We start from the raw sequence: 20,175 nt of genomic DNA on the forward strand, positions 1-20,175 counted from the left end.
GTCCCCCCTCTGCAGCAACCCCTAATAAGAAGTGCGGAGTACGATGTACGATGTACGATGTACGATGCGCACCACTTGCATGCATGCAGTAAGTCTGAAGAAGTCAAAGAAGTCAAATATGCATACCATTCGTTGGAGAACCCCAGGGTCGAATCATCGATAGAGAGATGGATGGATGGATGGATGGATGGATGGATTGATTGATAGGTTGATGGATTGATTGATGGATGGATTGATTGATGGATTGATTGATTGATTGATTGATTGATTGATTGATTGATTGATTGATTGATTGATTGATTGATTGATTGATTGATTAGTTGATGGATGGATACATAGATAGATAGATAGATACCAAGACAGACAGACAGACGGACCCTTTGAAATCGAATGCCAGGAGATGAATGCTTCTCTCTGCTGCCCCCTATCGTAATCATACCAGGTAATTGCACGATAATTAAAACCTCGCCCTCCACACATACACATTCACGCGCATAATCGTACTTTGATCATTCCATGACACTATTATATTTCTCCTCGTCCTCTGCGTCCTCGGTGTCCTCTGTTCCCTTTTCCCTTTTCCCTGCTTTTCCTCTTTTAACTTTGCCCTTTTCTTGCTTCCCCCATCCGAGTGCGGATTTGATTGGGTCGTATCGTCCAGCGTTTAGACGTATGACGCCGCGTCGTTTGCCGTTTTCCTTTCCTGGCAAATCTAAGAGATTTATTATTGTCTGGATTATCGGAAATTCACAGCCCGATCAAATACACCAGACCATACTACCTACCTATACCATGCCTCGATAATACGGTGCGAGCACTTGCTATGCCTTCTCCCAACTTTTGATTTTCTCTCCACGCTCGCTCTGCTTCTCCCTCTCCCTCTCCCTCTCCCTCTCCCTCTCCCATCCCTTCCCTTCCCTTCCCTTCCACGGAGTAACAATAATTTATTCAATCTAAGTACTTTGCTTTTTTTCCTTTTCTTTTTTCTCGCTCTCCTTTTCGCCTTTTCTTCTTTCTTTTCCTTCTCACATCCCTTTCACCCAATTTTTATTCTTCCTGTACTGTACTTTATCAAGCGTCAATCCCTTTCTTGCTGCGTCTTTCCCACCTTTCGTCGAGCCAATACGTAAAAGCATCAGCAAAGATTCCGAAATCCCAAAGTACCTTCCTGGTTTAGGTCGTTAGGCACATTTACTGCCGCTAATCGACTACGTAATAATCGTCAACTCGGATTTCTTTGGTGGCTCTCTAATCGGGAACGAGGCTCTAAGCCTCTTCAAAGAATCAAATGTCCGAGTAAGTTTGCTATATTATACACATCACGCTGGACTTGACTCTCCCATATTGGTTGGATCAACATCATTCATTCATGTGGGCAAGAGAAAAATTTAATTATTAAATCATGCTCAACATCAACACCAACTAACAATGCAATCAATCGTACAGCTTCATCCACATTGCTGGATGGACTCAATATAATCATCGCCGGTCCTTGCAACATATACGCTCTCTCTCGGGTTCTTCTACCAAGACGATAACGAAATCCATATCGACGACCACCCTGCCTACGATGGCGACAGTATCAAACGCCCCTGGAATACCTACGCCGAGGAATTTCGCTCCCTATATGGATCATGAGGAGAATTTGAGCACTCTTCCGGACCCTCGGAGTAGAGTCTCGTCACCCACAATCGACGGCCCCGTCGCGAACCAAGAACAGTATCAAGAGCTGAGCAATGCACATTTGAGCGACGAGGTTACAACCCTGAGCAAAAAGCTTATAAACGCCATAAATCAACAGACAACTCTCGACGATAGTCTAAGCGCCACTCGCCATGAGCTGGAGACTTCAAGAGAACGAACGAAACAGCTTGAACGGGAAAATCGAGAGCACAAAGCCTTAGTGTCGAATAGAGTACTAATACGGAGCTCAATAGCTGAAGCCGAGAAGGCTAAACTCAATGCGACCCTGACGGAAGAGAGGAATAAAAGAAGGGAAGTCGAGAAAGAAAAGAAGAGTATCGAGCTAGAATTGGAGAACCTCACCACGGCTTTATTTGAGGAGGCGAACAAGGTTGGTCTGAGTATGCTGTTTTGATGTAATAAAAGCTGACATGGACAGATGGTCATCACGGCTCGAGAGCAAGCACAGAAGGAATATGATATCGTAAACAAGAAGAACGATCAATTAAAAGCACAACTTCAAGAGGCAGAGAATTTACTAAAGTCACAACAAGAACAGTTGGCAGAATTGAAGCAAGTTATGGAACACATGACCGAGGAACAGGATGATCAAACAAACCAAACAAATGGCACTGCGCCATCAACTCCAGCTTTAAATCAAACCGATCGCAAAGAAGAGAATATGCACAACTCGGACTCAATACAATCTTCTTCCATTCCAGAACCGGTCTCGCCTTCATATCCCACGAGCTTCTTGCACCTAATTCAACCAGTCCTTCGAACTGACCTTGGAGCTTACGATGATTTTATCTCTCTACTGCGTATGTCAAGGAATGTGGTTGGGAGTCGCGTTTCTAGTGGATCTTATGGAGGAATTGGTTTAGGGTTAGGATTGGGAGCATACACTGGATCCTCAACACATGCGCCAAACAACGGGTCAACATCTTCCATCTCAACATTGGGCACATTTGGATCCTCCCCCGCAACACCAACTACACCAGCCTCAAATGTGAGCTCGAGCTCAAGAGATGGTCCCAATTCTCTGACCCCATTGAAGGAAACGAAATTTTATAAACGAGCTCTCGCTGAAGATATCGAGCCCACGCTTCGTCTCGATAATGCCCCAGGACTTTCTTGGCTCGCTCGAAGGACAGTCCTAAATGCAGTATGTGAAGGGTCGCTTGTTGTTGAACCGATGCCTTCATCTATAAAGCCATATGCATTCCCCTGCTCTCTTTGTGGCGAAGCCCGAAAAGGCCCAGAACATATCAGAAGCCATAGATTCCGAACGAGCGAGAGCGACAATGCGCAAAGGTACCCCCTATGCCTATATTGTCTTGGACGCGTTCGTTCAACTTGCGGGTTTATGAGCTTTTTACGTGTTCTTAAAGAAGGTCACTGGAGAGGTGAGGATGAGGAGTCTGACAAATCCGCCTGGGAAGAGAGTGTTAGGTTAAGAGAACGGATGTTCTGGTGCCGTGTTGGCGGCGGGGTCATTCCATGTGTACAATCTTGGAATCAAGAGTCATCTAGGAGTCCTCGCTTAAGTGACGAGGAAAGAAGACGCAAGATCAGTGGAGAATCGGACAGGTCTATCGAAATAATACCCAGGGACATTACACCAACCAGTGAGCTCTCGCCCGTCAACGTAACCGGTTTTGGGAGAAGGTCAGGTGATGGAGAGATCCTCCCTAGTCCCCTTCGGGAGGAAGTAGAGAGGTCTGTTGTTCCAACAGTCGATTCTGAGTTGGAGGATCGGGAAGCAGAGGAGGAAGCAGCACCGGCGACGGTACCCAAACAACAATTGGAATCGGAAGTTGCAGAGGATTCTAGTGTTGTGATTCCCGAAAATGAAACTGAAGTGGAAGACGAAGACGAAGACCAAGACACGGAACAAATCAGCAATGCAGAAGATTTTCATGATGCAAATGAAGTGGAACACATTGAACCAGAAAAAACAGGGAACACGGAAGATGTTCACAACGCAACCGTAGAAACGGCACAATCCGAGCCCTCATTACACAATGAGGAGTCTATCGCAAGCAGTGACGACACAGAAAAGCTTTCAATCGCCATACCTGGAGCTTTTTAATAGCCCAATTCGAGTTGGCATTCAGTATCATGTTATGATTAATAATTGTTGGGTTTGAGTCTTTTTGGAGTTTGGCAAAAGGAGGGATGGAATTCTACATGGTTCTAATGGCTCATTGCCGGTTGAAATGCATTGGCGTTATTTTGCATGGGTTAATCGGCGGTACATACTATACCTTGCTTATTGTACATAATAATGGATTACGAGGGGGACAATAGCAATGGCTGGGTTGTCGGCATGTATGATGCCACAATTGCTATGGGTGCTATGGAATAAAATAAGATTAATGCTATGGGATAATAGAAGACATATGATATGCTTCTTGTGTAAACATTTTGGCCCAATCCTGTTTTAATTGTGATTATCGGTGATCAGCTGTGGACCGAAGTGAGCGAGTAAAGTAGCATGGAATAGGTTCGCTGGCCACTAAAGCACTGGATGTAGAGATTGAAGAAATGGCTTCTCGATTAGTTGTCATTTCACAGAGTAAAAGTTCGAAAATCGAAAATCAATATATTTCCAAGACTCTCCAAGATATGCACGCATTCTAATCTGATCAGGGTTTAGTGGGTAAGCACTGTAGGAAGTACTTTTCCAATGTCTAAAACGAATGTGTAATCCCAAGTCTTCCTCATCTGAGGGCGCCAACCAATCGTGGGGTAGGAATGTGTGGTGCCAGGATAAACCTCGGATGCCGGTCAAACTAAATTCCGTCTTGAGCTTTTGTTCGGGGCTGTTGCAGGGCTAGATTTGTTGTGTAAGGCTGCTGGTCGCATTTCTTGTAGATGCAGAAGTCAACCACCAATTGAAATAACAACAACAGAAACAAAAGCCGCATCTACAACTAGTCGCAGTAATCAATATGGCCCCTTCAGTCGCAGATGCTGTTGCAGCTCTTGATGAAATAAAACCACCTCAAGGTGTTGTATTACCACCAAAAGAAATCAAAGGTACGCGATGAGATCAGCATCGAGAGAGTATTATCTAACATTGTAATAGCTATTCTCGAGAAGACAGCAGGCTATGTTGCGCGAAATGGAATTAATTTCGAAGGTGAGGCATTCTTGAGCTGAATACATTGTACCAACACCAGACTAACAATCTCAGATCGTATCAGGGAAAAAGAAAGAACCAACCCCAAATTCTCCTTCCTTAGCACCAATGATGCATACAATGCATACTACTTATGGCGACTCAGCGAGATTAAAGAAGGCAGGGGAACCGCAGTTGCGGCAGGGAGGGCTGGAGAGGCGCCGGCGGAAGCAGAGAAGCCTAAAGGACCACCTGAACCACCCGAGTTCCATTTCTCTGCGCGCATGCCCAATATCAGTGCACAGGATCTCGAAGTGGTCCGACTAACCGCTCTGTTCGTTGCGAAAAACGGTAGACAATTTATGACAACACTATCCCAGAGAGAAACGGGGAATTATCAGTTCGACTTCTTGAGGCCTAATCACAGTTTACATAACTTCTTCCAGCGATTGATTGATCAATATACTATGTTGTTGCGAGCTAGCGGTATGGACGGAGAAGGCGGGAAGATGCAGCAGGAGAGAATCACAGAGTTGCAGGCGAATGTAGACGATAAATTTCACGTTTTGGGTAGAGCTAAGCAAAGAGCAGAGTGGTTCAAATTCCAAGACGAGCAAAAACAGAAGAAGGAGGAGGCGGTTGAGAAGGAGAAGCTTACATATGCACAAATCGATTGGCACGACTTTGTCGTGGTAGAGACTGTTATGTTCACGGAGGCTGATGATCAGACGAACTTACCTCCACCAACATCACTGAACGAACTTCAATTTGCCTCTCTGGACCAAAAGGCACAAATGTCTATCAACTCGACACACATGCGCATTGAAGAAGCCATGCCTGGAGACGATGGAATATTCGATGGATCATATGCCCAACCACAATATAACATGGCTCCACCACCAGTGCCTCAACCATCATATCAGCCACAATACCAAGACCCACGCCAGAAGAATAACGAAGATGAGGATGAAGAAGAACAGAGGATACGAGAGCGAACTGAGGCTAGAGCTCGTGCTCAACAAGCACAGGCTGAAGCTAAGGGTGGCGCTGCACCTATGAGAATCAAAGAGAACTACGTTCCTAGAGCTGCCGCAAGAGCTGCTAATAAGCAACAAATGGCTCTTTGTCCTAATTGTAATCAACAAATTCCTTATGATGAGCTTGATGCTCATATGAGAAGTAAGATAACACTCTAAATCTTGTGATGAACTCAACCGGCTAACACTTTTATAGTTGAATTACTGGATCCTAGGTGGAAGGAACAGAAAGCGAAGGCAGAGAGCCGCTATGCAACAACTAATCTCTCAACGCAAGATGTCGCTAATAATCTCAAACGTTTAGCGAGTCAAAGAAGTGATATTTTTGATGGAGCTACAGGGCAACATATAACAGAAGAAGAAGCCGCTCGAAGAAAGAAGGCAGCGAATGGTTATGATGGTACTCCGGTGGACAAAGCAGACAGAGCACGATATGAAATGATGCAGAATGTGAATGTAGAGGAGCAAATTCGGGCGATTCACCAGAAATTTGGGGATAAAAAATAGGTTAATGGTTGAACTGAGCACGAGGAGGAACTCCACGCTAGTATGAAAGTGATTGACTCGTGGAGATAGATCTTTTTCTCAAATTGTATGCGTACGTCTTAACGGAAGGATTTCAAAACATAGGAGCATGGTGTTCCGGCTTGAGGATGGGGTATGTTTTATGTAAATTATGAATTAATATTTATACAGCTACTGAGTGTTCAGCAGCTGCCTGCATATCATTCCTACTCGTTGTCATTGGTATTGCACATTCTTTGGTCGCATTGGTGGGAGCCATCTTCATCGTGGTATTTCCACAGGCGGACGAGAGTAAAGCACATACATAAATGCCTAATAGGCAATTGTTCTCTCGCTTTACTTTGCTTTACTTTGCTTTACTTGTGATATCGTGTACTGTATACTTATGTGTGATATCTTGCTACTTGACTTTTTCTTTGGATTTTGCTTCTGGGTCTTGACGCAGGCGAGAGAGTCGGGGTGATGGGATGATGAGGTGATGAGGTGATGAGGTGATGCATCTGAAAGGTGGTTTTCCTCTGGGATTGAATGTTTGTAGATGGTATTTGTCGGTTTGTGCTTGGATGGGGTGTGATGCGATGTGATGTGATGTGGTTTGTATAAAGGACAACTTGGATAGGCCATCCTTGATTTTTTTGTGGGTTGGATTGAGCCAGGTTGGATTGGTTTGGTTTGGTTTAGTTTCAGGACGGGATGTGATATGTATTGGCTTTTTATTTAAGTGTGGTTGGTGTATCTGGCGATGTTGAAATTTCGTGTGTATTGTGTATGTGTGTGTGTGTGTGTGTGTATGTGTTTGCGGACTTGCTGGCTTGAAAGGTGGTGCGATGAGATGTGCTGATGATATGAGTATTGTGGGTGCGGCGGATGTGGTAGATGTGATAGGTGTGGTAGGTGTGGTAGTATACGTGTAAATTGGTCATCTATTTGGTAGTTGTGGGATAGAAATGGATGATGGGCTGATGAGGGGATTTTGGAGACGGGGTTGTGTTTATGTGGTGGGTGGGTTTGGGGAGACGATGGATGAAGTAGATTGATGAGAGTTGGTGAGTCGGTGAGTTGGAGGCTCGTGTGCGTGCAGGGGGGACTGGATGTGCATTTGTCTGTGTAGGTATGCTTGGGGTGCTGGGGAGATGTTGAGAGGGACAAGACAGGGTCGGCAAATAATAGGTGGGCTCGGGAATAATGGTCCATGGTTGCGTTGAGCTTCGTTTGTGATACTGGGTGCTGTGGGCGATGGCGCTGTTGTGGAGTTAGGTGGAGAGTTGGGAATAGCTTCAATATCGTAGATATAGTAGGAATATGCTAGTTTTGGCGGTGCTGGTTGGTGAAAGATATAATCGAAGTAGTTCTTGGCTGAACAACAATAGCCAATTTGCTGTGCTCCTTGTGTTTCCATGGGAAAATTGCAACTTATCGATTAAGGTGAGTTCAGAGCAGTTGCGTATGTGATGATTTATTTGTATGATATACTGAGAAATCGGGAGATATGGAGGAATTGCACTGTTGAGCTTCTGGAGGATTAAGCTCCACATTCTTTTCACGCAACATCTTGCGGGGTCGAGGACGACAGTGTGGTTGAGGTTGGTGATCTGATGGTCTGGTGGAATGGTATTCAGCTGTGAGATTCAAAGTCGTTCTGGGTTCGAGCAAATGCTATGTGTGAATTGGGTGAGATGATGGGAATATATAGGGTTGGAAAACCTTCGAGATATAGTGTGAGTGTTTATGATGCCAGTGTCTGGACTCCAATAGATGATTGGAAAGATATTGAAGGGAATGGACTTGTTGGGGGAAAAATGTGGTGGCAAAGTCAAATTTCCAACGTAGAAGATCTCAAAGCGAGTAGCTCTGATCCTTTAGAGCAAAGGAAATATGTGCGTTCACAACCGGAAAGATATTTTGGCATCCGAATTCCACCCCTTCATCCTCGTCTCTACCACCAAATGCTGTATGCGAGCTGATTAGAATATGTTATTTCATACTACAATGTGCACTTTTCACAATACATCTCAACAATGCTAAGTCGATTATATGACCGCTGCCCAAAGACTTCTAGTCATGGAGGATATATCATCTGACAAAGTCCAGTGATACTCATACCGTATATGAACTCGTTCTACTGAATCTACATTCACCGAGTGACTACTTGGCAGTCACGTTTCGAATTTCCTTACGTGTCCCTTATGAGCTTGGGTAGCAATGCTGCTTTATTTCTTTGTTGGGAAAATATTTTCACCCCTCACTATGTTGTCATATGGTTTAATTTGTATACTCCCACTCATTTCGGGAATGTTGTGAAGTGAGGCATTCAGTATCAAAAATGGGCTGGGATAATCGACCACTACCTCTAGTATTATGCGAAGAGGAACCCAAAGGTATGATAATAGTTCCAATAATCTTACTAGCAAGCTACGAGAAGACATGCGTGAGTGTTGGAGATAGATGGGAATTCTCATAAGTGATCTACCTGGTCGATTTACACTGACAGCAGAGACCTCATGCGATTCGGTACCCTGGCGTGGGAAACTCAAAGCAGACATAGGGAGACTATGACTGAGGGTGCGAAAAATGATAATCGAAGCTCTTTCTATAAGAGATCAGAGCGTCATAATAAGGGTGTTGATGGTGGAGGTTGAAAGATACTCTACTTTCTCGATATTGGAGTCTCCGACAATTCGAATTAGCAAGCCAATGTTAGGATTGAATTCAACCGATTGAGTCATTTTGAATATCGTACCCGGACTAATTTGAAGTCTCTCCTAGCAAGACTCTAGATCCGACTACGGAGAATACTACTCAGCACTTGTAGAGAAGGTAGAGCTTCATTTCAGCCCTGCTCTTTCCTCCATAAACGAGAAGAACACCCAATAAACCAAGACGAACCCGTGAAAATACAACGGAGCAGAAGGAATGACAAAAGTAGCTTTATTTAGAGAGCACATTTTAACATACTTGAGATGCCATACTCACCTAGTCTGCTACTACCCAAAAACATTCATTCTCATTGCTTCGCCAAGTATTTCTCTGGAGGATATTGACAAGCGCCCTGATATGACCGTCAAATAAACAGACATAAACGTCCTTCTCTACCCTACCTCCTCTCCGTGCAGTCATTCCACTGTATCTTCTAGTGTCCTTCATCTCAGGCAGGAAGTCTAGTCCTGTAATAGGCGTTTGTGTTGCGGTTCAAACACTTCAAGTCTTTCAATGACCGAGGCTGCAGTTCAGATGTGAAAGGTAAAGAGATCATCTAAATGCAGATAAACTCCTTCATACATCCGAATTGAGTATTGGAGATGTGTTAATGACTCCGTGGCTCCCGAATACGCTTGCTGTCGATTTGCAGTTGGATTTTTGAAAGCCATGAAATGTTCATATCGACGTGAGGTAAAATAACATGCCAAGCAATCCCAATACCACAGTTTTAGAGTCCCAAGCAAGCGCTGGAATTTCCGTGACTTAATTGCACGGGAGGATTGAGAAAGCATCCTGAGAGGATTGAATATGTAGTAAGAGGTGCACGAATAAGTTTGCGATCCCGAGGTCGGGCCACTCTCCGGAGTGTTAAAAGTGCTACCAAGATCTCCTGAATGATTTACAGCGTCATAATCTCATTACGCTCATGCAATGGCATTCCCGAAGGAAGATGATTGTTCCTACGGCCCGTGGAAATATACAGGTGGCCACGTTGAGCAGGTAGTGGTAATGCAATGTATCCGGGTTCGTATGGGTAGTACTTTGCACAGTAATTTTGTGATACAAATCTTCTTTTGGACCATTGTGATAAAGAAAGTTTATATTGCATATATACAAAGCCTCAAAAAGTATCAATGGAATGGTCAACTTTAAAAATCTCAAAATTAGTCGATGTTCCTGAAATTGTTAAGTGTTGACTACCTTCACAAACCACAATCGGGAAGCCCTCGCTAATCCGACCATATACTTGACCTAGACACTTCGCAGTCCTCCAACATTTACTTAATGAAACTACGATAGAAAATAGAACATGAGGAACAGACTCACATAATTCCGGATCTAATTGATGTAGACGAACATTCATTAAGGCGTTGTGAAAGGCTAGCGACATAGCATCAAAGTGGTAGTCCCTGACTGTGACTTCAATGGAAACCAATGAAACAGAAGACATTAACAATGCGACACTACACGGGAAAATGGTTCAATACGTGTTGAAGTGTATGTCAATGTAATATCACACGGACTTGGCTACCATATCTTCCACAGCAAAGAAACCACTCAGCTAAAAAGGTCTTGACCGAAGCATTGAAAGTAGTTGAAAGGAAAGGAAGACTTTTAGACAGTTAGAATATAAGTTAGATAATGATGATAAAGTAAATACTCTAGGATAATAGTATATTCCCTTGCATTAGGTGATTAGTTTATGTTATATCGTTTTTGGAATGTTGCCCCTTGTACATATAATTGGCACTTCCGAGTGGTCTTCATTTAGGCCCAGCCACAAAATACCTCTTGTCCCCTCTCTCTTCTCTCTCTCTCTCTCTCTCTCTTCCACTTCTTCAATACAACCTTTTAGCCACCACCACCACACCACAACACCACAAATCGTACTCTTACTTCGTTATATCCAACAACGTCGCGATTGTACCCTCATAATTCTTTGATGTCTCCAATATCTAGTCAATAATTTTGTCACTAAGAACCTTGCATTTCTTACTCATCAGTTTTCGCTGTGAGTTAGAGAGAGAGCAAGCCACAGCCTGGTGGATCCTACTCGTCAACTTTCGCGTCTTCTCCATAACATACATTAATGCTACAACAATAACGCGACACAATTTGATCAATATGTTTTCCAATTTACTGGATAGAATGGGCGCATCGTCTCGCTCTTCTAGTAAGCACGAAATAACGCGTGCCCCTTCATCGGAATCAATCGATACTTCAATCACTGTCGACGACTCCTCGAACTTAAATTCCTCTACATCTACACCTCCAACCAGCATTGGGGACAATGTCAGTGTCACTTCTGCCACCGGCAAGCCTGAGCCCATTGCCGACGAGGCATCAATCGCACCCGAACATACAGATAGACGAAGTCAGCGAGCCCGCGCAAAGGTCGGAACCTACAATGCTAAGATTCTTGCCGGCACAGCCGTACACACCCCTAAGAAATTTTTGAAGGAGAAGAGCGCTCTGAACAATGAAGCACGGCGACAAACTATATCAGGAGGTGAATTGGCTGATGCATTGGGTCCGGCAAATGCGTCTGCAAACACTGTAGGAAAGAATGCACAAAAGTTAGTTAGTGAGGGAATTGATGCTCTGGACTTGTCTTGGTCAGTCAAGAAACTGCCCAAGTCAGCCAGCAAGACCAATCTCAAAAGTTCTAAAAGTACTGCTGCTAAGAAGGAGGATCTTTCTCGACGAAAATCTTTACGATCAACACCTGGCGAGAAGGCGGAAGGGCTCACGAAGAAGATCAGCATACTAGGAAAGAGGGATCGAAAGGAAATGGGAGGCGGTCTTCAGAAGGCAAAGCGGGAGCTCAGAAACCTCGCAGACACGAAGGAATTTGCAAAAATCGAAACAGAGCCTGTCGTATTAGAAGTCTGGAGCAATGGAAAGCTTGTAAAAAAGGAGTCGACAAGGAAGAAGAAGAAGGCAGAGGAGCCCCAATCTCAAGTCTCCGAGCCGGAGCCTACCAAGACCCCAGCAAAGAAAGTAGCGCAAGGCAGGAAAGAGAAAGCTTGGCTAACCAAGGGGCTCTACGCGGGACAGGATCCAGCCAATCTCGATTGGTTCAGTTCTTCTGGAAATACAAAGTCCCCTTTCAGGTGGACTGGAAAGCCAAACAAAGCCCTGCCATTACCCTTGTGGAATGGCCAAAGATTACTACACGTTGGAAGAGATTTCAAATTGCCTTTCGATATTTGTGCTCCACTCCCACCAGGACAACCTAAACCTACGGAGTGGTACAAGACTTCTCATAGTAAGCTTTATGGATTTAACTGCTCTCGTGTATATGCTAATTCTTCATATAGATCGATTCATTGGAGAAGCCGGTTCAATGTGGAAGAAGTCAAGCTTGTTTGATAGTTTCTTCTCTAAGTGTATCTGTAAACCCGATGCGGGTTGTGATGAAGATTGCCAAAATAAAATCATGCTTTACGAGTGCGACGATACCAATTGTGGCGCAGGACGAGATAGTTGTACCAACCGTGCATTCGCCGAGCTCGTTAATCGTCGCAAAGGCAATTCGTTCCGAAAAGGTGGCAACAAATATGAGATTGGCGTTGAAGTTATCAAAACAGCTGATCGTGGTTATGGAGTTCGAAGTAATCGCTGCTTCAACGCAAACCAGATTATCGTTGAGTATACAGGGGAGATTATCACCGAAGATGAATGTGACAGACGCATGAATGAGGATTATAAAGATAATGATGTAATTACCCCATTCCACTTTCCAGTACAAAATCAGTTGACTAACTATCATTCAATAGTGTTATTATCTAATGTCATTTGATCAGAACATGATCATTGATGCGACCAGAGGTAGCATTGCTAGATTTGTTAACCATTCCTGCAGACCAAACTGCAGAATGGTGAAGTGGATTGTGGAGGGCAAGCCGCGTATGGCTCTGTTCGCTGGCGACAATCCTATTATGACTGGTGATGAGCTCACCTACGATTACAATTTTGACCCATTTTCGGCCAAAAATGTTCAAGCATGTCGCTGTGGTAGTGACAATTGCCGCGGTGTATTGGGACCTCGACCAAAGGACCAAAAGGTCATCAAGGCCACCACCATTAAAGATGTTGTTAAAGCTGGTCTTAAGGCCGGTAAGCGAAAGCTTCAACAGATGATTGGTGATGACGAAGACGACGAAGATGCCCAGGTTCAAAAGAAGCGAAAGACGAAGACAGCTACAGGAGTCAAATCATCTATATCTACAGCTACCACAAATGTTGCAAAAACAGTCAAAAAAACAGTCTCTTCGCGACTTTCGACCGCTCGTCATATGGTTGGCTCTACCAAGAAAACAGTTAACGTTAGCCAATCCACATCAGGCTCACTTAAAACATACGGAAAGAAGCAGATGAAGCTCTCTTCGAGCAGCGCAAGTTTGACTTTCGTTTCGCCCGAGAAAATTCACAGGGGTAAAGAAACGAGGAGAGAAAGTGTATCGAAAAGTATAGCACGAAGTAGGCGTTCTACTAGACGATCCAGCGTGTCTGATGATGCCAATGAGAGTACGATTCGAGTGGTCACTAACTTTGAAGAAGAAGAAGAAGAAGAAGAAGAAGAAGACGAAGACGAAGACGAAGACGAAGACGAAGACGAAGACGAAGACGAAGACGAAGAAGAAGATTAAATGAGGGACCTGTAACCACGATATACACAAATTTTGGCTGCATTGTTAGGGGGTGTTGCTGCGCTCGGGGCGAAGGGGGCTGCTAGGATCGGAATGGGTACACGGACTTTTATCTTATTTGGGCTGCTGGCATGGCTAAATCTTCAACGACAGGCGTATGGCTTCTTTTTGTATGAATATCTTCTAATAGTTCCTCAACATCAACTTTCGGGATTTTTTCTTCAATTTTGTTTCACCTATCTTTGAGCAGTGAAAAGAAAACGTCTAATCGAGTGAGAATGCACTATTAGCAATTAGATTGCATGCAGCCGAGCCGAAGCCAGCCCGCCTATCTAATCGAGATTTTAATGCCGATTTCTATCCACCGCCTTTAGAGAAATATTTCCAAAGACATCATAGAATTATCAACTTTGCCATAGGGACTACAAATCATTTATTTTAATTAAGCAAACTTTGGTCAATTACTTTTAATTCGCTGCCATTGTATTTTTGTTTAACATGATATCATCTACATAATATAACCAGCTCCCCAAAATTAAAAAATCCGCCACAGGCTAGAGAGAAGAGAGAACTGGGAAAGTTCTCTCCACAGATACATTCATGAACACCACAGAGGATCGCAGCAAACGCGCACTGCACGAGCTGCATTTGACACAATCTAGAGAGAATGGAGATCTAGGTCCTTCACAATCAGGATTTGTATCAAAAGTAGCAGTAAAACCAGTTCCAGTTGCTAAGTCATGGGCGCATTTCGTTGCTGGAGGGTAAGATTTGCCCCTCCATCATTTTTAACAATTGATGCTTCAAGATCCAACACTAACATAATTTTGACTACAGCGTGGGGGGAATGACAGCCGCAGCTCTCACAGCACCTCTCGATGTCCTAAAAACGCGCTTGCAATCCGATTTCTACCAAGCACAACTGGCGCAGAGTCGTCTGGCCAAGGGGATTTCTCCACATGCACATCTCTCGCCCTTACGTAGCGGACTCTTACATTTCCGTGAAACTTTTCAGATACTCGGGTCGGTACATAGACTTGAAGGATATCGTGCGCTCTTCAAGGGATTGGGGCCAAATCTTGTAGGTGTGGTTCCTGCGAGGTCAATCAACTTTTTCGTCGTGGGTAACGGAAAGCGAATATTGGCGGGGTATAATGGTGGGGTGGAATCAGCTTGGGTAGTTTGTCTCGCGGCAGCCGCTGCTGGAATCACGACGAGTACGGTTACGAATCCTATTTGGTTAATCAAAACCCGATTGCAACTAGATAAGAATGTGGCTGAGAGAGCAGGTGATGTCGGCAAGAGACAGTACAAGAACAGCTGGGATTGTATCAAGCAGGTTGTTAAGGGAGAGGGAATACGGGGTTTATATAAGGGAATGAGTGCGAGTTATTTGGGTGTTACGGAAAGTACGTTACAATGGGTCTTGTATGAACAAATGAAGAAGAGTTTGGAGAAGAGAGAGGAGAGAATAACCTTGAGTGGGAAGCCCAGGAATCTCTTGGACCACTCAATACAATGGACTGGAAGCCTAGGAGCAGCGGGATTTGCAAAACTTGTGGCAGCACTTGCGACTTATCCTCATGAGGTGAGCTCGAGTTTATACCTCTTGGTAAATGATATGCTAACAATGCACGTAGGTTCTACGAACACGCCTAAGACAAGCTCCTTTAGACCATGGACGCCCCAAATACACTGGACTCGTTCAATGCTTTAACCTCGTTTGGAAAGAAGAGGGAATGGTTGCTTTATATGGAGGCTTAACGCCGCATCTATTACGAACAGTGCCGAGTGCTGCCATCATGTTCGGTATGTATGAGGGAATATTGAAACTACTGGAAAAGCCAGCTTCATCTTAAGGAAGACACGGATGAACTGGGTAGATGTACAACACATGAATAGGGTTTTACGATGGCGTTTGTATCAAAAAAGCGGCACATGACGACTATCAGGACTTATGGTATTCCACTTCAGGCAGGATCGGCTACATACAATGTACATTATGAAATCTATGGCGCTTTGTGGAAACGGATGTGGGTTGATAGATCATCAGCATATTGTATCTGCATATACATAGGCCATAGTAGGGAGGACATTCCGCTCCAAAGACTCATATAGACCAGAGCAATGTTGCACAGGCAATAAAGATGGGTCTATGATATCAGATATTTTCAATTTGCTTGATTCTGATGTAGCTGATATAACAGAACCTGCAATTAAATTGTGCAAGCAACCATTTCCCCAAGATGGTCGAAATGCAGCCACCCACCAGCTAAACGCCCTTGGTATATGTGAGAAAATCGAAATAAAACTACGGCTAACACCCCCCTTCCCCCACCCCATTTTGAGTATGAAATTACCATACTCCCATCTTTGTAAGCTATCTTATCATATTTCAGGTTTCCTGCATTGGAGCTTGAGCTTAGGACATTGTTTGTACCATTGATATCGTCTTTCCCATGGTATTCGGACGTCGTTTCTTGAGTTTTCGTGGAACATGTTGAGTCTTCACTTCCGCATCCTCCCAACGACTTCACCAGGCATTCCGATCCCAGTTTGGATCTGCCACTCATAGATTAACATAGCTCCTTCATTATAAAGCGACCCCATTTCCGAGTCCGAGACTCCGGAGATAGAATAGCACAATGTGTCAAAAGGACGAGAGCCACTCACCCTGTACAAAGCCAGCCAAAACCTTACTACCCGTCTGCAAGAGCGGGTGACCAACGACAATCTGCAAGAATCGCTCCAAGCCCCCTCTGCGATGCTCAATCACATCATCGCTAAATCTGTTGGTGAAGACCTTTCCGGGCAGAGGGGGGATGGTCACGCGCGCACTCTCGCGCTCCAGGAGGTCGCGGAAGTATTCGAAATCGCTGTAGCGGCGTCGGACGGTTGAATTGCGCAGCTTGAAGGCGGGGATGTTGGTGCTGCAGTTGATTTCGTAGTCGGTGTACATGCTGCGGCCGATGCCGTGGGTTTGGGGATCGCGGACCTAGGGGGGAGGGGTGAGTTGGTTGTTTGTTTGTTTGTGAGGGGAGGTTGGATGAGGAGAGAGGGGAGGGGGTTGGGATGAGGAGAGAGGGGAGGGGGTTGGGATGAGGAGAGAGGGGAGGGGGTTGGGATGCAGGTATAGTGCAGCATAGCATAGAATGGGACTGCGATAGCATACTTCTATTTCCAGAAAATTTTCGGGAGGTCCGTAGATTTCTTCGAAGCTTTGTTGACGGGAATCGGGCATCGCCTGCATGGCAGATGGTATGCTCGATCTTCCTGGAGATGTAGGACTTTTCGGGGAGGTTTGGCCTGCGACGGGCGATTGTGTAGACTCCGCCATTTTTGAAGGGTATTTGAGTTGCGATAATGTGAACGAGTCTGGATATTTGGTTGCGTGCAGAGAAATGGATGGAGGATATGATGACTGAGTTTGATCTTGGCTTGATGTGACGTGATATGTTTTTGTGGACGAATTTAACTTGTCGACTCTTTATTACTATTACCTAGGTAGTTGTGTTATGTAGGCTGGTAAATAAGGTTATGCACTTCTCGCACATGCGTCCATCTGGAGTGTGTCTTTGGGTAAACGCGCGGAAGTTTATAGCGGCAATGGTGAAAGTAATACGCGTAGTGAAGGCAATAATGATAGTGATAGTGATAGTGATAGTAAGTAATAGTAATAGTTCAAAGTAACAATCGATTATTGGAAGGGGCCCATCAGGATTGAGAGAGGCGTCTTCTCTTTTGGTTAGGGTTTCTGGTGGTAATGGTGGTGGTGGTGGGGCAAATTATTGGCTTTGAAGCTTTGGAGCTTTGGATTTTGGGATTTTGGAATTTTCATTGGATTTTCATTGGATTTCCCCTCTTTTACAGTCAAGAGACGAAGGAGGAGGCAGGAAGCAGAGAGGAGGGGAGGGGAGGAGAGGAGAGGGGAGGGGGATGACAGGAGAGGGGAGAGGAGAGAGGAGAGAGGAGAGAGGAGAGAGGAGAGAGGGAGGACAATCCAATCATACGTCGGTATAATGCAACTCCAGTAACCCCTCCTTATCAACAACAAGAACAAGCAAGTAAACAAGTAATCTTCTGCTAACACCAAAACAGTCGATCTAACCATTTTGTTTGTTTTGTTTTGTTCTGTTTGGCTCTCGATTCTATTTTCTCGTAGAATATATCAAGCCGTGTTTATAAACATAAACAGCCCTACCTACCATTCCAACATCAATCTTATCTTGTTGCTTTTCTAGCCTCTCTAGCTTTTCCATTATATTTCACTGTGCGAGCGCACTCTTGATCAGCCTTTGTGATTTTCCTCGGTGAATTGTTGAGCTTGCTTCTCCTCGATAGTCATTGATTGATATCCGCCATGGACGTTGCTAAGAAGTTGATACCGTGGGCGATGCCACTTGTGAGCACCATCACGACCAATTTGAATGTTCAAAGCAGAACTAATTCTATCTAGCTTCTAGTTATTTTGACTGCTGTAGCTGGGTAGAGAGCTCCAAAGTATATTTGTCAATGGTCTTGGACTGATACATACTCGCTAGCTATGCCTACTCCCAAATCCGCGCCCTCTCCCTTCCTATTTCCCAAGCTCTCGCGCTGTTCACCGTCGTTCTGCCGCTCGTCACTGGAATATCTACACAAGGTGCCGTTGGATTGATCCAGCGAGCGAACAAGAAGGAGCAAAATCAACTCACGCTGCCCCTAATTGCTGTTATTGGTTTCCAGTTGGTCTACGAAACTATTGTCGCTACTCTCGCCCTGACATATATGATACCACCAAAATCGTTACATTGTGGGTTGGAAGATGCATGGCATAGTCTGTTCAGTTCAAAAGACGATAGAAAGATAAGCGCAATTCAAGACGCGTTGAATTGTTGCGGTCTTCGTTCTCTGGCTGACATGGCCTCGCCGATCAAGAATCCCAAGGGCCCTGGGAGTTGTGCGGCTTTGACGAATCGCTCGCAGTGAGTTCATTGCTCCACTCTCAAACGATGACATATTCAAGATATCAATCTAACAGCTCTCACAGAAGCTGTTTAGGCCCCTGGAGACAAGCGGAGCAGATAAATGCTGGCCTACTTTTGCTTGTAGCCATCGTTATTTTCACCATCAAGGTACGTTTCCTTTCTATTGTGTTAAGATGCCTACCCTTTAGATTTATGCTACATACGATAGTCTCATCTATTAGTCGCACTTGTATGTTACGAGTGGCGAGAGAGTTCCACATGGTTTACCAATGTTCTCGAATATTCTCAAAACTTTCAGCATGCATAAAAAGTTGTTTATGCACAGGTTAGACAGGATTATTTCGCTGGCAACGAAACCCATTCTAGAGTCTAGACTGTGGCAAATAAAAGGTATCATTCATTTTCTAACATCAAAATACAGGTGATTTCTATCACAAATCTGCTTACCACCTCCTTCTGGAGACGCTCGCACTGGTCTCGATCCATTCACGGCGTAACGAGTGGTGATACGGAAGCGCCAGAAGAAGACAACAGGGCAGAAACAAGACGGTTGATCGAGGAAGGTGATGATGATGAAGAATCTTACCGTGATGAACCCACTCAAGGACGCCTCTCGGGGTTGAATGGCTCGGGCCATGGCCAAGGACCAAGAGTCGAGCCTTCTCGCTTGTCACAAAACTATTAGGCAATCTCAATATTTCAAGCATACAATAAGCTTAAGAATGAGATGCATGAGGCTCAACAAGAATCCTAGTATCCCGGTCGATGATCTGGGGCGTTTATCTCCACTTGGGGCAGTTTCTGGGTTGTGAAAGATGATTGGGGCGGATCTGGGAAAAGCGTGAAGGGCGAGAACGAAAAAGAGCTGACGATGATATTGAGAGACATATTTTCTGGTTTTTGGTTGTGACGTGATATGATCAGATGGCGCTATTTACATTTAACCTTTCATTTTATCCTACAATACAAGGGCATCTCGATACACGCACTCGAAACACTTCACTTGGGGCGTAATCAAAATCGGTACTTTTATCCTGACGGTTCTGATATGAATCCTTGCACCTACATGATGCTAACCCCAAACACGTGATTAAGGGCAAATGATTAGGCTCTGTGAGGAAGGTATCTAGATACGACGAGTACTCCGTAGAAGAAGTATCGAAAGGCCGCTGATGGGGCCATTGGAGAGATAGACAAACAAACTTGAAATGACAATTTTATTTTTGGTATAAATACCCATTTTCATCTATTTTATATGTCGAGAGAAGCCCACGAAAGCGCTGCAGGCGATAGGGAAATTTCGAAAGAACCAACGAGAGAAGCGAAAAATTCAACCGCTTCCGTAGAAGTGCATATTTTAACTGCATACTCGGCGTTACATTGCAGCAAGAAGCGTGATAATCTCTACTCGGTGAGCTGGATTTGGCAATCGAGAGAGCTTTCCCAATTATTCTTCACCAATGAAGGGATGGAAATCATAATAAATA

General features: G+C 44.5%; 6 protein-coding genes across 7 annotated transcripts; 5 read left to right on the top strand and 1 right to left on the bottom strand.

Annotated features, from left to right (window-relative positions):
• Positions 1-930: 930 nt before the first annotated feature.
• Bcsec2 lies at positions 931-4,209 on the top strand. 2 transcript variants are annotated; one of them, XM_024690294.1, is made up of 3 exons: positions 931-1,296; positions 1,447-2,074; positions 2,123-4,209. In XM_024690294.1, exons 1-3 carry the CDS (start codon positions 1,289-1,291, stop codon positions 3,773-3,775), a joined length of 2,289 nt encoding a protein of 762 aa, XP_024546062.1. In that variant the 5' UTR covers positions 931-1,288; the 3' UTR covers positions 3,776-4,209. The 2 variants fall into 2 exon arrangements, with proteins under 2 accessions (XP_024546062.1, XP_024546063.1); XM_024690295.1 differs by lacking the exon at positions 931-1,296 and having other exon boundaries at positions 1,327-2,074.
• Positions 4,210-4,412: 203 nt separating this feature from the next.
• Bcprp21 lies at positions 4,413-6,554 on the top strand. The gene is made up of 4 exons (XM_001546398.2): positions 4,413-4,725; positions 4,775-4,828; positions 4,883-5,986; positions 6,041-6,554. Exons 1-4 carry the CDS (start codon positions 4,638-4,640, stop codon positions 6,349-6,351), a joined length of 1,557 nt encoding a protein of 518 aa, XP_001546448.2. The 5' UTR covers positions 4,413-4,637; the 3' UTR covers positions 6,352-6,554.
• A 4,369-nt stretch (positions 6,555-10,923) lies between these two features.
• Positions 10,924-13,945, top strand: BCIN_01g02240 (hypothetical protein). The gene is made up of 3 exons (XM_024690296.1): positions 10,924-12,337; positions 12,390-12,790; positions 12,849-13,945. Exons 1-3 carry the CDS (start codon positions 11,194-11,196, stop codon positions 13,719-13,721), a joined length of 2,418 nt encoding a protein of 805 aa, XP_024546064.1. The 5' UTR covers positions 10,924-11,193; the 3' UTR covers positions 13,722-13,945.
• Positions 13,946-14,036: 91 nt separating this feature from the next.
• On the top strand, positions 14,037-15,885 carry BCIN_01g02250 (hypothetical protein). The gene is made up of 3 exons (XM_024690297.1): positions 14,037-14,485; positions 14,559-15,309; positions 15,362-15,885. Exons 1-3 carry the CDS (start codon positions 14,322-14,324, stop codon positions 15,578-15,580), a joined length of 1,134 nt encoding a protein of 377 aa, XP_024546065.1. The 5' UTR covers positions 14,037-14,321; the 3' UTR covers positions 15,581-15,885.
• Positions 15,886-15,898: 13 nt separating this feature from the next.
• Positions 15,899-17,619, bottom strand: Bcsnx3. The gene is made up of 3 exons (XM_024690298.1): positions 16,894-17,619; positions 16,395-16,716; positions 15,899-16,283 (listed from the first exon to the last, which is right to left on the bottom strand). The coding sequence occupies exons 1-3, from the start codon at positions 17,056-17,058 to the stop codon at positions 16,255-16,257; spliced, it is 516 nt and encodes a 171-aa protein (XP_024546066.1). The 5' UTR covers positions 17,059-17,619; the 3' UTR covers positions 15,899-16,254.
• Positions 17,620-17,821: 202 nt separating this feature from the next.
• BCIN_01g02270 (hypothetical protein) lies at positions 17,822-19,927 on the top strand. The gene is made up of 5 exons (XM_001548460.2): positions 17,822-18,123; positions 18,178-18,206; positions 18,263-18,685; positions 18,751-18,835; positions 19,110-19,927. Exons 1-5 carry the CDS (start codon positions 18,082-18,084, stop codon positions 19,371-19,373), a joined length of 843 nt encoding a protein of 280 aa, XP_001548510.2. The 5' UTR covers positions 17,822-18,081; the 3' UTR covers positions 19,374-19,927.
• The last annotated feature ends 248 nt before the right edge of the window (positions 19,928-20,175 follow it).

Source organism: Botrytis cinerea, chromosome 1 (genome assembly GCF_000143535.2).
Source record: "Botrytis cinerea B05.10 chromosome 1, complete sequence".
Taxonomy (NCBI): domain Eukaryota; kingdom Fungi; phylum Ascomycota; class Leotiomycetes; order Helotiales; family Sclerotiniaceae; genus Botrytis; species Botrytis cinerea.

Excerpts from the sequence above, each read along its gene's own strand:
- Bcsec2 (XM_024690294.1), top strand. Across the intron at positions 2,075-2,122 it reads TATTTGAGGAGGCGAACAAG|ATGGTCATCACGGCTCGAGA; the intron begins GTTGGTCTGAGT and ends TGACATGGACAG.
- Bcprp21 (XM_001546398.2), top strand. The coding sequence starts at position 4,638 with ATGGCCCCTTCAGTCGCAGATGCTGTTGCAGCTCTTGATGAAATAAAA. Across the intron at positions 4,829-4,882 it reads AAATGGAATTAATTTCGAAG|ATCGTATCAGGGAAAAAGAA; the intron begins GTGAGGCATTCT and ends TAACAATCTCAG. Across the intron at positions 5,987-6,040 it reads GCTTGATGCTCATATGAGAA|TTGAATTACTGGATCCTAGG; the intron begins GTAAGATAACAC and ends ACACTTTTATAG.
- BCIN_01g02240 (XM_024690296.1), top strand. The coding sequence starts at position 11,194 with ATGTTTTCCAATTTACTGGATAGAATGGGCGCATCGTCTCGCTCTTCT. Across the intron at positions 12,338-12,389 it reads GTGGTACAAGACTTCTCATA|ATCGATTCATTGGAGAAGCC; the intron begins GTAAGCTTTATG and ends TTCTTCATATAG. Across the intron at positions 12,791-12,848 it reads AGGATTATAAAGATAATGAT|TGTTATTATCTAATGTCATT; the intron begins GTAATTACCCCA and ends ATCATTCAATAG.
- BCIN_01g02250 (XM_024690297.1), top strand. The coding sequence starts at position 14,322 with ATGAACACCACAGAGGATCGCAGCAAACGCGCACTGCACGAGCTGCAT. Across the intron at positions 14,486-14,558 it reads GCGCATTTCGTTGCTGGAGG|CGTGGGGGGAATGACAGCCG; the intron begins GTAAGATTTGCC and ends TTTTGACTACAG. Across the intron at positions 15,310-15,361 it reads TTGCGACTTATCCTCATGAG|GTTCTACGAACACGCCTAAG; the intron begins GTGAGCTCGAGT and ends CAATGCACGTAG.
- Bcsnx3 (XM_024690298.1), bottom strand. The coding sequence starts at position 17,058 with ATGGCGGAGTCTACACAATCGCCCGTCGCAGGCCAAACCTCCCCGAAA. Across the intron at positions 16,717-16,893 it reads AAAATTTTCTGGAAATAGAA|GTCCGCGATCCCCAAACCCA; the intron begins GTATGCTATCGC and ends CCTCCCCCCTAG. Across the intron at positions 16,284-16,394 it reads TTTGGCTGGCTTTGTACAGG|ATCCAAACTGGGATCGGAAT; the intron begins GTGAGTGGCTCT and ends TATGAGTGGCAG.
- BCIN_01g02270 (XM_001548460.2), top strand. The coding sequence starts at position 18,082 with ATGGACGTTGCTAAGAAGTTGATACCGTGGGCGATGCCACTT. Across the intron at positions 18,124-18,177 it reads TACCGTGGGCGATGCCACTT|CTTCTAGTTATTTTGACTGC; the intron begins GTGAGCACCATC and ends AATTCTATCTAG. Across the intron at positions 18,686-18,750 it reads GCTTTGACGAATCGCTCGCA|AAGCTGTTTAGGCCCCTGGA; the intron begins GTGAGTTCATTG and ends CAGCTCTCACAG.